The sequence below is a fragment of the Taudactylus pleione genome, unplaced genomic scaffold (genome assembly GCF_031769625.1).
Source record: "Taudactylus pleione unplaced genomic scaffold, aTauple2 ptg000411l, whole genome shotgun sequence".
Taxonomy (NCBI): domain Eukaryota; kingdom Metazoa; phylum Chordata; class Amphibia; order Anura; family Myobatrachidae; genus Taudactylus; species Taudactylus pleione.
In genome coordinates, this window is record NW_028284813.1 from 1,536,922 (window position 1) to 1,550,480 (window position 13,559).

Consider the following 13,559-nt stretch of genomic DNA (forward strand, 5'->3'; position numbering starts at 1 on the left):
TCCTCCCTTAAACCACCACTGTCTGTTTGTGTATGATACTTAAATCTACCTATCCTGTCCAGATTTGTCACCGTCTGTATTGGTCTGTGATACTGAATGTCTTTCTGCCATTTCATCTTGGATGTCATCTCGCCACCTCAAACTTAATCTTTTCCAAAACAGAATTAATATAATATTTCAACCAGCCAATAGTAGTTACAAACCTGAAATCTCTATGTCTGTTCATAACTTGACAATCAACCCCACCCCACAAGTTTGCTGTTTAGGTGTCATCCTTGACTCTGAACTGTCCTTTGTTCCCCGCATTCAACCTGTTACATTTAAAAAACATATACAGAATACAACCATATATTACACAAGAAACTGCAAAGGCCTCTCAGCTGTGCACAAGATGTGCGTCTTTCATCCACACACATTACTTGCTCCCATTCACTGTTACAGGACTTTTTTCAGGTTGCACCCACGCACAATAAGACGCTCCTTTAATCTACAAACCTTTAAGCATTCCTGAAAACTCACATCTTCAGACAAGCTTATCACATTCCAGAACTACTTATATAACTTCCATGAGCTATCCTACCCAATTACATCCCCACTATACAGTCCACTCATAACGTTATATTTTTTTTCTTTCTTCACTTTCACATCTTCCTGATCCTTGTCCAATATGAAGAAAATTTTCCAGTGCTTCAAAGTCAATACTGTACCTATAATGAATGAATAAATTAATAGATAAAATACCACAGCATACATATAACCGCCTGCTGCAAACTTGTGTAAATTTGCAGAATGAATAGAGAAAAAGATAAGAAAAAGATAAAACAGTCAGCACTGGTAGTGATCTGTTGTGATAAATATGAGAAATGCCAGGAGTCAGAATTCAACACTAATTATTTATGGTCTCTCTATAAATAACTTATTAAAATGTAGTAAAAAAAACAAAAGTAGCAATTGTAGTAAAAAGTGTTAAGCTGCGTAGACACGGTACGATGAAACTGATTGATTTGAACGATAACGATATCGTTCATATCGTTATCATTCAAATCGATTAGTTTTTGACCCCTTCCAACCCACCAACGACCTGTGATGCGCGGGCACGTATGGACGATATCGTCCATTGCCCGTGCATGCAGGTCAGCTAGCTCGATATTGAGCAAGTTACTATAGGGACCTGCGATCGTTGATCGCGGGTCGTTGTAGTCGTTAGTAAGTTGCTGGTGTGCTGGGTGATCGATATCGATCATCCAGCACACCAGGAGGGTGCAGGACGATCAGACAATTATATTGTTATCGTTGTCTAATCGCTCTGTTTGTACGGAGCTTTACAGCTGAAATACTGTAACTAATTGCAGTAAAAAAATGTACATTATAAAAGTCATCTGCCAGTGCTGACTCGTTGGTCTTTGTTTTTTTCAACATTCCTGTGTGACTGGATCATACAGCCCACCAAGACCTCTGCAATCTGGCTGGACCAATGTGCAATATGCAGTATTTCCCTATATATTGGAAGTTTTGTCTGTTATTACCCAGTCTTGTTTTATTACTGTTTGTTTCCAAATGTAAAGTGCAACGGAATAGCCTGGCACTCAATAATTAACTCCTTTTTATTTTATTATTATTATTATTAATAATAATAATAATATAAAAGGTCAACACACTAAAGGTCGACATGTAAGAATGTCAACAGGTACAAATGATCGACAGGGTCAAAATGTCAACATGAATATGATCGACACAAATATGGTCCACAAATTTTTTTTGTTTTCTATTCTTCACTCACACCCTAACCCTAAACCTCCCCTTGGTGCCTTACACTAACCCTTCCTCCTGGTGCATAACACTAACCATCGGGGTAGGTGCCTGACCTTAACCGTCCCTTCTAGTGCCTACTCCTAACCCTCCTGTAAGTGTCTAACCCTCCCTCCTGGTGCATAACCCTAACCATTGGAGTAAGTGCCTAACCCTAACCATTGGGGTAAGTGCCTAACTCTAACACTCCGGTAAGTGCCTAACCCTAAAAAACCCCGAAAATCATGTGTCAACCATATTTGTGTCGACCATTTCCACGTCGACCTTTTAACCCTGTTGACCCTTTGTACCTGTTGACCTTCTTACATGTCGACCTTTAGTGTGCCAACCTTTTGTCCCTGTCTACCTAATGACTGTCTAATATCTGGTGTCTATCTAGATATTGTCTACCTTTTTACTGTAGATCTTTAGACCGTATCCCCGTCATCACACCCCCTTCATAAGTTCTTAATTGTGCCCCATAAAACTGTCTTGCTCTGCCATATATAGTGTATTTACCATTTGCTCACTTCTTCCCTGTGCTCTCAGCTGACTCCTAGGGGTAAATTTATTAAGATGGGAGTTCTACTGAAGAAGTGATGTTGCCCATAGCAACCAATCAGACTCTACTTCTCATTTATTCAGCACCTTCTAGAAGATAATACCTGGAATCTGATTGGTTGCTATGGGCAACATCACTTCTTAATAGAACTCCCATCTTAGTAAATTTACCCCCTATAGTCTGACAGGAAGCATCAGCAGAGTTGTGATTTTCTAACCCTGCTTGTCATCCCTATGGAACCAGGCCCAGCATTACAATAAAATACCTCGGAACGCAAGGCTGGTCAAATATGTCATGCGCTGCAACATATGTCACCCTATATTAGTGGTGTGCACCGGACACTTTTCGTGTTTTGTGATTTGGTTTTGGATCTGGATCTTTCTTCGTGTTTTGGATCTGGATTGGTTTTGCCAAAACCACCCTTCCGTGTTTTGGGTTCTTGGTTTTGGATCTGTATTTTTATTTAAAAAAAAGCATAAAAACAGCTAAAATCACAGAATGTGTTGATTTTTCTTCTCCTATGCTATTATTAACCTCAATAACCTTAATTTCCACTCATTTCCAGTCTATTCTGAACACCTCACACCTCACAATAGTGTTTTTATGTCCAAAAGGTTGCACCGAGGTAGCTGGATGACTATGCTAAGCGATACGAGTGGGCGGCACAAACACGTGGCCCATCTAGGAGTGACACTGCAGTGGCAGACAGGATGGCAGTTTGAAAAACTAGGCCGCAAACAGTACATAATGCAAAAAAAAAAAGAGGTGCAAGATGGAATTGTCCTTGGGCCCTCCCACCCACCCTTATGTTGTATAAACAGGACATGCACACTTTAACAAGCCAATCATTTCAGCGTCAGGGTCTGCCACACGACTGTGGCTGAAATGATTGGTTCGTTTGGGCCCCCACAAAACAAGCTGGCAATTAATCTGTCCCTGCACAAACTGGCTCTACGGAGGCAAGATGTCGTCCTCATCCTCCTCATTCACCGATTCCTCACCCTCTCCAGTGTTGTGTACATCCTCATCCTCACAGAGCATTAGTTCGTCCCCGCTGGAATCCACCACCACAGATCCCTCTGTACGTTATGGAGGTTGGTCTCCCTGGAAGAGTTGATAATTCATTTTTATGAACATCATCTTCTCCACATTTTGTGGAAGCAACCTCCTACGCCTTTCGCTGACAAGGTTCCCAGCTGCACTAAACAATCTTTTGGAGTACACACTGGAGGGGGGGCAACTCAGGTAAAATAGAGCCAGTTTGTACAGGGGCCTCCAAATTGCCTCTTTTTCCTGCCAGTACATGTACGGACTGTCTGACATGGCTACTTGGATGTTGTCACCGATGTAATCCTTTAACAGACAGACGCACGCTTGTCGCTGCTGCTTTGAGGATGCAGGTGCGGCTACAGCCTACACAATTCACAAAGACAGAAAAAAAAAGAAGAATTTTTTTATTGTTTGTGGTGCACACTTTGAGTGTTACACCACCCTTTAACAGACAGACGCAGGCTTGTCGCTGCTGCTTTGAGGATGCAGGTGTGGCTACAGCCCACACAATTCACAAAGACAGAAAAAAAAAGAAGAATTTTTTTATTGTTTGTGGAGCGCACTTTGAGGGTTACACCACCCTTTAACAGACAGATGCACGCTTGTCGCTGCTGCTTTGAGGATGCAAGTGGAATCTAGACGGGATTTGGAACCAGGGACACACTACCTCCATCAATTGTCTAAATCCCACTGCGCTAATGGTGGATACCGGACGCACGTCTAACACCAACACAGCAGTCAAGGCCTCAGTTATACGTTTTGCTTCAGGATGACTGCTGTCGTACTTCATCCTCCTCGCTAGGGACTGTTGGAGGGTCAATTGATTAGTAAAAGTAGTGGTGTTCCTACTTCCTCTCTGGGATGTTGAACAACTCCCAGCAGCAGCAACAGCACTAGGAGGAAGTGATTCTTGATCTTTCCCTATTTTATTTTTAACGGAGAAAGTTCGGTCCTCCATTTATGTTATATTGAGATATACGTGCGGCTAAGGCGCACACAAACACAGAAAATAATTTTTTATTTTTGTTGGAGACTAGTGCACTTTGTGGGTTACACCACCCTTTAAGAAATGAGCCAGCCGGCCCTTTACTTATGGGACACAGGCGCACGCTTGGCGCTGCTCCTTTGTTGATGCACGTGCGGCTACTGCGCATACAATTCACAAACACAAAAAAATATATTTTTTTATTTTTTTTGGAGTGCACTTTGGGGGTTACAGCACCCTTTAACGGTCAAGCCAGCCGGCCCTTTACTTATGACACAGGCGCACGCTTGGCACTACTTTGTTGATGCACGTGCGGCTACTGCGCACACAATTCACAAACACAAAAAAAAATATTTTTTTATTTTGTTTGGAGAAGCCCTTTGGGGGTTACAGCACCCTTTAACGGACAAGCCAGCCGGCCCTTTACTTATGGGACACAGGCGCACGCTTGGCGCTGCTCCTTTGTTGATGCACGTGCAGCCACAGTGCACACAATTCACAAACACAGAAAATATTTTTTTATTTTGTTTGGAGTGCACTTTGGGGGTTACAGCACCCTTTAACGGTCAAGCCAGCCGGCCCTTTACTTATGACACAGGCGCATGCTTGGCACTACTTTGTTAATGCACGTGCGGCTACTGCGCACACAATTCACAAACACAGAAATATTATTTTTTTTTGCACTTGGGGGGAGCACCTCTGATGGACAGAGCACCCCCTGGACAACACTACAGCACCCCTTTAGGACTGGGACACTGCAGAGGACTTTGGAGTGGACACAGCCCCTATGGACAACTGACTGCACAACACAGTCCAGCCAGCCCCTATGGACTTTGGAGGAGTGGACACAGCCCCTATGGACAACAGCAGCACAGCACAACACTACACTACACAGCCCAGCCAGCCCTAACTCCCACCCTCCCTCGTCACTGTTCACAGCTGAGTGAGAAAATGGCACCGACGCAGGTACCTTATATAGAATCCAAAACCCGCGAGACCCAGAAGGCGGGATGATGACGTTTTGCCTCGATTTCAGATCCGAGTCAGGCGGGAAAAGTCGAGCCTGACTCGGATCGGCCTCGGATCAGGGGGGCTCGGGGGGGTTCGGATTTCAGAAATCCGAACCCGCTCACCCGTACCCTATATATAAGGGTGGCCTTGCGAATGGACTCTTGCCTTTCCACACCAGTAGCTAGGTTCTTCACTATTGAATCTACACCCTCTGACCTTCTCTTCATTTATTGACCTCCAGCTGGGCTCTGCTCTCACCACTTCTCTTTCAGCTTGTCACCAAATTTTTCTGTACTGCTTTCTCTCAAAGAACACTTCTGTAGCTTACTTAACTCTTTTCCCTCACATTCATCCCTCTTAGCAGTTTTCACTGTTTCTCCCTCCTACAATCTTTAACCTATTTCCTGCACTCCTCACTAACCTCTCTCCACACAGTTTCTTCCAGTCCCTACTCACGTGCTGCTCCTTCCCACAGGTTCCCTAGTTCTCCTAACACTCAGCTGTTTCCTTGCTCCTGCTTGTACCTTCTGAACGGTATGCAGTCAGGAAGCCAACCGCCATCTTCCTGACTGTGCAATCCCGACAGGGGACTAATGATAGGCGTCGACATCCTGACGCCTATCATTATCCCTACGCCGGGAGCCCGACACCCAGAATACCGAACGAAGGTAAGCCGGGCGGCGGGCACGGACAGCTGCGGGGGGAGGGGAGGTTAGGTTAGGGGCTCCCGGGGGGGACTTAGGGTTAGGCACCCACGCGGGAGGGTTAGGCTAGGGGAAGGGGGGGTTAAGGTTAGGCACCCCTAAAGGAGGGTTAGGGGGGGAAAGGTTAGGGATAGTTATTTACTTACTGTCGGGATCTCCACTGCTGCCGGTCTTCCGGCATCGGAAATTTGAACCACCGGACATAGGTCAGGCAGTCATTCATACCGATCCCTTCTGATCTGACATGATTCCTAAGCCCCTTCTTCTGAGCTGCAGTATCTGCTAAGATTTGTAGCCTTCAGAGCCGCCACTGTAGTTGCAGTATGTACTTCCCCGGTTACTGGGGGCCCAGGGGTAACATTGGCCGTGCATTGCAGCAGCGAGGGTTATATCTACATTACAGTACAGTTTACAGCTTACTATATACCTCATTCTTTTTTAAAATTTTATTTTATTTAACATATACGTAGTACATTTATATACATTGTACTTTTCTAATTAAATTATCATTGTGGCAAGTGTTTTTTCATTGTTCCTTTCCATAATCCAGCATTTGGCCCTGCATAGAGATACACTACATTTTTCAAGTCATACTGTATGCTATGTATGCTTAGTTAAGACACACTGAGATGGATCAAACTGCTTAAAAAAGCCAACACATTATGGTATAAGTATGAATGACAATGAGTATAGAATAGAATGGTGTCATTATCACTTGCAGTTGCATGTTTTGTCAGATGCAGCATTTAAATGCCAGTGGGTAATTGTAGGTTGATAAAAGTAGCAGAGATAGAGAGAAGTAAGAACCTGTCTCATATACATGAGTTTGCTGTTGTATCATCTTCACTAATGCCCCTTTCAGACTTAAGATCCAGGAAATTGCTGGGTCTATCAACCTGGCAAATTCCCGAGTCTCAACCCGAGCCTGGTACAGAGCATGGTCGTGTACCCGGGACTTCGTCCAGGGTTGTCTGCATTCACACATAGCAAAAACCCGGGTTGATGTGCGTTCACATGCAAAAACCCGGGTTTTTGCTCTATGTGTGAAAGGGTATTACTCTTGCCCTACCAAACAGAATTGTTACATAAATTCATCAGAATGATTTGTGCCAATACAGTAACTCTCAGCAATACAGATGCTCCTCACTTAACGACCGAATTCCGTTCTTACGACTAGGTTGTTAAGCAAATTTCTCGATAAGCGAGAAGCATCTGACAGGAGGGGGCTACAGTGATCAGAACACAGCAGAAGCCGCTGCTCATGGTAGCTGTTGCTGTTTCTGTTGAAGTCAAGGCTGCCGGGCAGCTGCGCGCCAGATGAATGTGCTGCAGGGCTGCCAAATCACAGGTCGTATGGGCAGATCGTAAGTCCGAGCGGTCAATAAACAGGCAGGTCTTTAAGTGGGAGCACCTGTATGTCACTAAATACTGAGACAAGGATGTGTGCAGTCCCTGCCCTGTCAGTTCAGGAAACTGCATGCAAGGGCACTCCTGGAGCTATATAATCTGTATAATAAAACCAGTAGCATCACACCTGCCAGAGAAATATACTGCAGTTAATCATTCATCAAGGGGGGAGTTGTATCAAACCTTGGAGGAAGATAAAGTACCAACCAATCAGCTTTTAACTATACTATACAGGCTGTATTTGAAAAATAAAAGTTAGTAGCTGATTGTGTGGTACTCTTTCTCCAAGGTATGATACATTTCCACAATATGTCTTTACAAGTAAGTGGAATTCTGCATGTGCGACTTTTATAAAACAATGAAACAAATGTAATAGCTTAGTGACTCACATACACAAAATGGCCTTAACACTGAATAGCAATAAAGAAATATATTTAGCCACAGAATGTACTGTTTAATCCTTTTGCTGCAAAGGGCTTTCTCACCTCTTTGCTGGGCTGATTTTGGCACCACTTGGGCTAGTCATATTCCAACAACAATATCAGTCATTTATTTAGGCAGAACCCACACAAATTATACTTAAACACAGCGCATAGAAAATGTATCCAAATAAATGTTTTTTTTTGTTATTTAAATTGCAAGAAAGTGAACTAAAAGCTAATAAGTGTAGTTTTTTTCCTGAAACACCACCAGTGAATACTGTACTTTGTGCTTCTTTCTTAGCATCAATTCAACTTTCCAAAACAGCATACAGCATGACTTTATACAGGATATCATAAATCTTCACGTGAAAATGATAATAATTTTTTTTCTTTTTTAAGTCTGCAGTGTATTGATTAAATAAAAATAAATGTGTGGAAAGTTTGGTTAGTACAAAAAGATGTACCATTTGGAAAACTAGACAATGTGGTCGCACGTGCGTGGGGTGATGGTGTTATTGCATCATTGTGGCCCTGCTATACAATGCTGCGATTACTGGCATTATCACCCGGGACGTGGGTGGCCTCCGGGAAACTTGTCTACTTTTCTGGGAAATTCAGGAGGCTCCTGGACGTCTCAGGAGAGTCGGCAAGTAGGGATGTCTTTCACAAGTAGGTTCTATTGAGTTTTTTAAAGCTAGGTCGGTTGAATTTGGGCGTGTGCAATCACTTTACTTCCACCTATGGGTAGCTACTGCATATGCGCGGCTTTCCAGATGCGTGTGTGCAATGTGGAAAAGGCCTTGATGCACATTGACATCTACTGCAGCCCACCAGAGGGGGATTGCTAGGTCCCTCTCTGGAAGGGCTGCCTCATTTCAGTGCCCCCCCCCAGAGGTAAAAAAAAACACATACATTTCCCCCACACAGAGCCCATTCATGTTTTGCACAGAGCCCATTCAAGTTATGCCACACAGTAGTACCCCTTATACACATTATGCCATGCAGTAGTAGTACCCCTTATACATTATGCCACACAGTAATGCCCCTTATACATCATGCCTCCCCCCCAGCAACTCACCTCTCCGTGTCCCTCCAGAAGCCTCTCGCCTCCCCCCTGTGTGCCATCAGCAGCCAGCGGGTGTTGATTTGGTGTCAGGCCGCCAGCTAATTACCACTGGTGCACCGGCAGGCAGCAGCAGACATGGACAGACAGCACCGGCGCAATTTTAATCTGGCGCCGGTCACAAGCCAATCGGAGCTCACTGTAATCAGCTGGCAGGCCAGCACCAAATCGACACCACTGACACCAGGACACCCCTAGATGACCCTGACTTGACCGGCCACCTTGTGTGCGTGACTGGGTGCAGGGGGAGCGGCATGCCACAGCGGCAGCTTGGGCACCATAGCAGCCACAACCCCTTGCACCTACGGTAGTTACGCCAATGTTTGCATGCATGTTAAAAAACAGTGGGGTCCTTTTCAGGGTCAATGTAATAGGGTTATAGATGAGGACAATATAAATAAATAAAGGCTGAGGTATACTTCAGGGTCAAGTCTTCAGCTCAGCAATGCTGGGTATCCCAGATAGTTATGAATAATTAAGGTTCATAATACATAGTGGTCTGAAATAAAAAAAATATATACTTTTGTGATGTTCCTATAAATTATAAAGTTGTTCTGTGTTTTAGGCCACGGTAAAGTCCACAGGCTGTAGTCACGGTTCCCTCACTCCTCAAATATTGCATATACCCAGATTATTATATGCTTTGTACCATACAAGAAGCTATAGTTGCCCTGTCAGCCTCACACAGTAGTTGTGCATTAGTTACTGATAATAATCTGTTTTCCCTCCCGTGTACATACAGTACAGTAGTATATGCTGCTACGGTATATCCCACAGCAGTACAGTAAGCATCATAGTGCAATAGTTAGGGGCCGGTGGTGTCTGAGATGAACCAGCTCTGCTAAATTCCGGCGATATTAGGTATGTAGCCTGGAGGATGGCGGTCACACGCCCCCACCACTGCCACCCACCCCCCCAGTCTTAGCAGGACAGATATGGGTAATGGGCTGCAAGCCCGTGTCCTGCCTGTTTTCTGCCCCAGCACAGCAAGCTCAACACAGGAGACCCAAGCACTATATGACGCCCAGCAGGGATAATCATCTGGTTATATTGCGCCTCTACAACAAACAAGGCATTAGCCAGATCCTGTAGCTGGAACTCCACCCTGCAGACTAACAGCTCCAGCCGCTGCTCTGTGTGACCTCTCCCCGGGAGTTCGCACAATGGGGCACAAGATCAGGAAGAATGTCTCGGACTTTTTCTTTGAGTATGACACCCCCCGGATGGTCCTAGTCCGGGACAAGAAAGTAGGGCTGACGTTCAGACTCATCCAGCTTGGGGTCCTGGGCTACATTGTGGGGTAAGGACTACAAGTTACCATGCTCAGTAGTGAGTGATGCATGCTGTATATATGGCACTTCTATATCACTAGTGGGCACTCAGATGCATGCTGTATATACGGCACTTCTATATCACTAATGGGCACTCAGATGCATGCTGTATATGTGGCACTTCTATATCACTAGTGGACACTCAGATGCATGCTGTATATATGGCACTTCTATATCACTAGTGGGCACTCAGATGCATGCTGTATATATGGCACTTCTATATCACCAGTGGACACTCAGATGCATGCTGTATATATGGCACTTCTATATCACTAGTGGGCACTCAGATGCATGCTGTATATATGGCACTTCTATATCACTAGTGGGCACTCAGATGCATGCTGTATATATGGCACTTCTATATCACTAGTGGGCACTCAGATGCATGTAGGGGCAGGAGCTAGAAAACTCGTAACGCAATCTATCTTTTACTGTACAGTAACAGTGGGTTAAACATCAATTTATATGTTATCATTTGTTTAATATGGAAGCAAATTCTTATTTTTACTAAATATCAAATCTATTTTATTATTATATATCAGGTACTAAATACTGTTACTGGAAGTGCGCTAATTAGAATGAATTACTGTACAAATAACATATGCCTTTCACCTGCCTAACTGAGCCTGTTACTCTGTAAGGATGTAAATAATGTTCTGTAATGCAATAACGTTTTATTTCAATGAATGCTATGACTATAGTCACCATATTTTAAGGGATAACACACTGCCACATGTTTATAAAGAAATGTAACTTATTTATCATCATTTGTGTATATCACTGTGTAATGACATGCAATGCTTGCTTTCCATTTTTCTGTTTTTGTGCATGTGCGATGGTCAGTTTGCGCATGTGCAAGTCAGTTTCACCCGAGGGGGGCCCAGCAATGCCTGGAAGACTTCGCTGAAGCCAGAAAGTCTGCACAGGGGTCACTAATGCCGGCAATGGTGACCGTATCCCTCTCACCATCTATAGATGGCGTAAGAGATACAGTGACAAACAGCTGTAAACTTAGTTTACCGCTGTTTGTTGAATACTGAAAGGAGCACATACCCCTTTTTGCGAGCACTAAAGGTGTTATGTCTCATTGTTATATGTCACCCTTTGTACCATTAGTTTGCATACGTGTTATACTAATGACTTGTATATGTTTTAGATTTTAGGCACCACAATACTGTAATTCATTGTGAGACCTATGCCAGAATGACTAGCATTAAACATGGGCAGAAAAGCAGCTGTAGACTTCTACTGTGATGGGCTTGAGAGCTGCCGACTTTGCAGATATGTTTTCCTATGCATACAGTGTGCCTATAGTCAAGTGTAGGCGTCAGCTCAAAGAAGTTATATGATTCAGGTGAAAGGAGTTGGTAGGCAAAAATTAGTATACTGACATGCAATCAAACCCTGTGTGCCTATGTAAGATCTGTAGTTTTACCTTCGGTTATTGTGTGAATCAAGTATGAACTACAAAAAAAAAAAAACCAGTGAAAATGGACTCTGTGATGTTACATGCAGATTTGGACATTTCTGACACAATCGTTTGCAACTGGAAAGGCTGGGGAGGGAAGGGCAGAGTAATTGAGGGCATATGTAGACTGGCACACATATGCAGATAGGCCTGCAAAAGCCACTACGCATGGTGGAAGTGCAGTGCAAATCAAATACTCATTAATAATGTTGGCTGCCAGCACTAGAGACCTGCTAGTGAATGGCTTATTGCAAAATCACCGCTGACACTTATAGGTTCTTTCTTTGTTTGCTCAAGCTATATATTGTTTTTTGTACATGAGATGGAGAGCTGTACCTGCTGTTTTATTGAAGCTAATAGCAAATTCATATGTCAGGGTAGTTTGTGAACAAGCCACTGATTGGCGAAATGCATGTTTAGTAGGAAGTCCTCCTTTGTGCATGGATTAGACCTAGGAGTTCGATACATTTTGACTGTTATGTCTATTTTCCAAGTGCCCTATTTTCATTCCTTCAGTTGTACACTCATTAGAGTAACCAAGGTACTGATCTTTAGGGAGAGAAGTTGTACTGGCAACGTGCTATCAGCAATTCCTGGTTTAAATTGGGCACCCTTAGAACTGATAGGCTGGCTGAATCATATGACCGTAGTCACTGGAGACTGGATTGTCACTGTGGATCATGTGATACTATCCAAGATGGCAGTGTCCATCATGCAGAACAGCAGGAACTGCATGTTTACAGATGAGTGACCACAGGTTTCAGGTATGCTGCTGGCAGCCAGCGCGGACACACATGCCAGTAAGGTGACACTGCCAAACCCGGTAACGGGGACCCAGACCACGATGTGACATCCAGCACTTATCCTGTGAGCTAAAAGCCTGTGGTAAGCCCTGGTAAGCCCTGTGGCTAATTGAATTCCCCCAAATGTCTGATGTCTGATCTTTTCACAGAAATATATATTCATCTGTACCTGCAATGTACCATAGCCGTTTTTATTATTGGTATCAGTTCTCATAAACATATTGCTGAAACATTATCACACACACAAAAAATATAATTAAACTTACCAGGAAAGGATCAGCTGGGTCTCTTTGTGATTGACAGGATTCGCCTGCCCCCAGACTCCTGTGTCATCTAGCTCCAATTGGCTAGTTGTGGCTAACAGCAGCTAGCTGACACATGAGTCTGTGGGCAGACTAATTCGGGCACACCTGTCAATCACACATAGACCCAGCTGATCCTTCCCCAGTGAGTTTAATGAACGATCCCCGGCAGCAGTGTTTGGAGCAGACTTCATTTTATTGTTTAAATGACAAACCCCCTGGCATTTTTGGTAAGGGTTGCAACCCCCACCTTTCAACCAAGTGACCTCCATTGATAGCACCCTCCAACAATCACCACCTCCACCACCAGATTGTGCAATCACTAGTTTCACACTGCATGTCAACAATAATAACATCAACAAGTGAGGAACTATAATTAGACTATTAGTAATCATTTATATCTGTAAATATAAATACCACAGGCTCCAATTCAAATTATAACAAGATAATAGATCTGGGGCCAAATGTAGTAGGTAGTCTGTTTTAGTAACAGAACAAACTCGCATTTTCTCGCACTTTTAAAAAGTGCGAGTTTGTACTGAAACTCGCAAATTCAACAACCTGCGAACTTTTCAGCTCGAGGCTACTGCATTTGCGAGTTTA

At 43.8% G+C, this 13,559-nt stretch overlaps 1 protein-coding gene across 2 annotated transcripts in view; it reads left to right on the forward strand.

The window, feature by feature from the left end:
* The first annotated feature begins 9,869 nt into the window (after positions 1-9,869).
* P2RX1 (purinergic receptor P2X 1) overlaps positions 9,870-13,559 on the forward strand; it is a 141,442-nt gene continuing 137,752 nt past the window's right edge. For both annotated transcript variants that reach the window (XM_088447037.1, XM_088447038.1), the window contains exon 1: positions 9,870-10,352. In XM_088447037.1, coding sequence (XP_088303163.1) covers positions 10,216-10,352 — 137 coding nt within the window. In that variant the 5' untranslated portion in view covers positions 9,870-10,215. The remainder of the gene's footprint in view (positions 10,353-13,559) is intronic.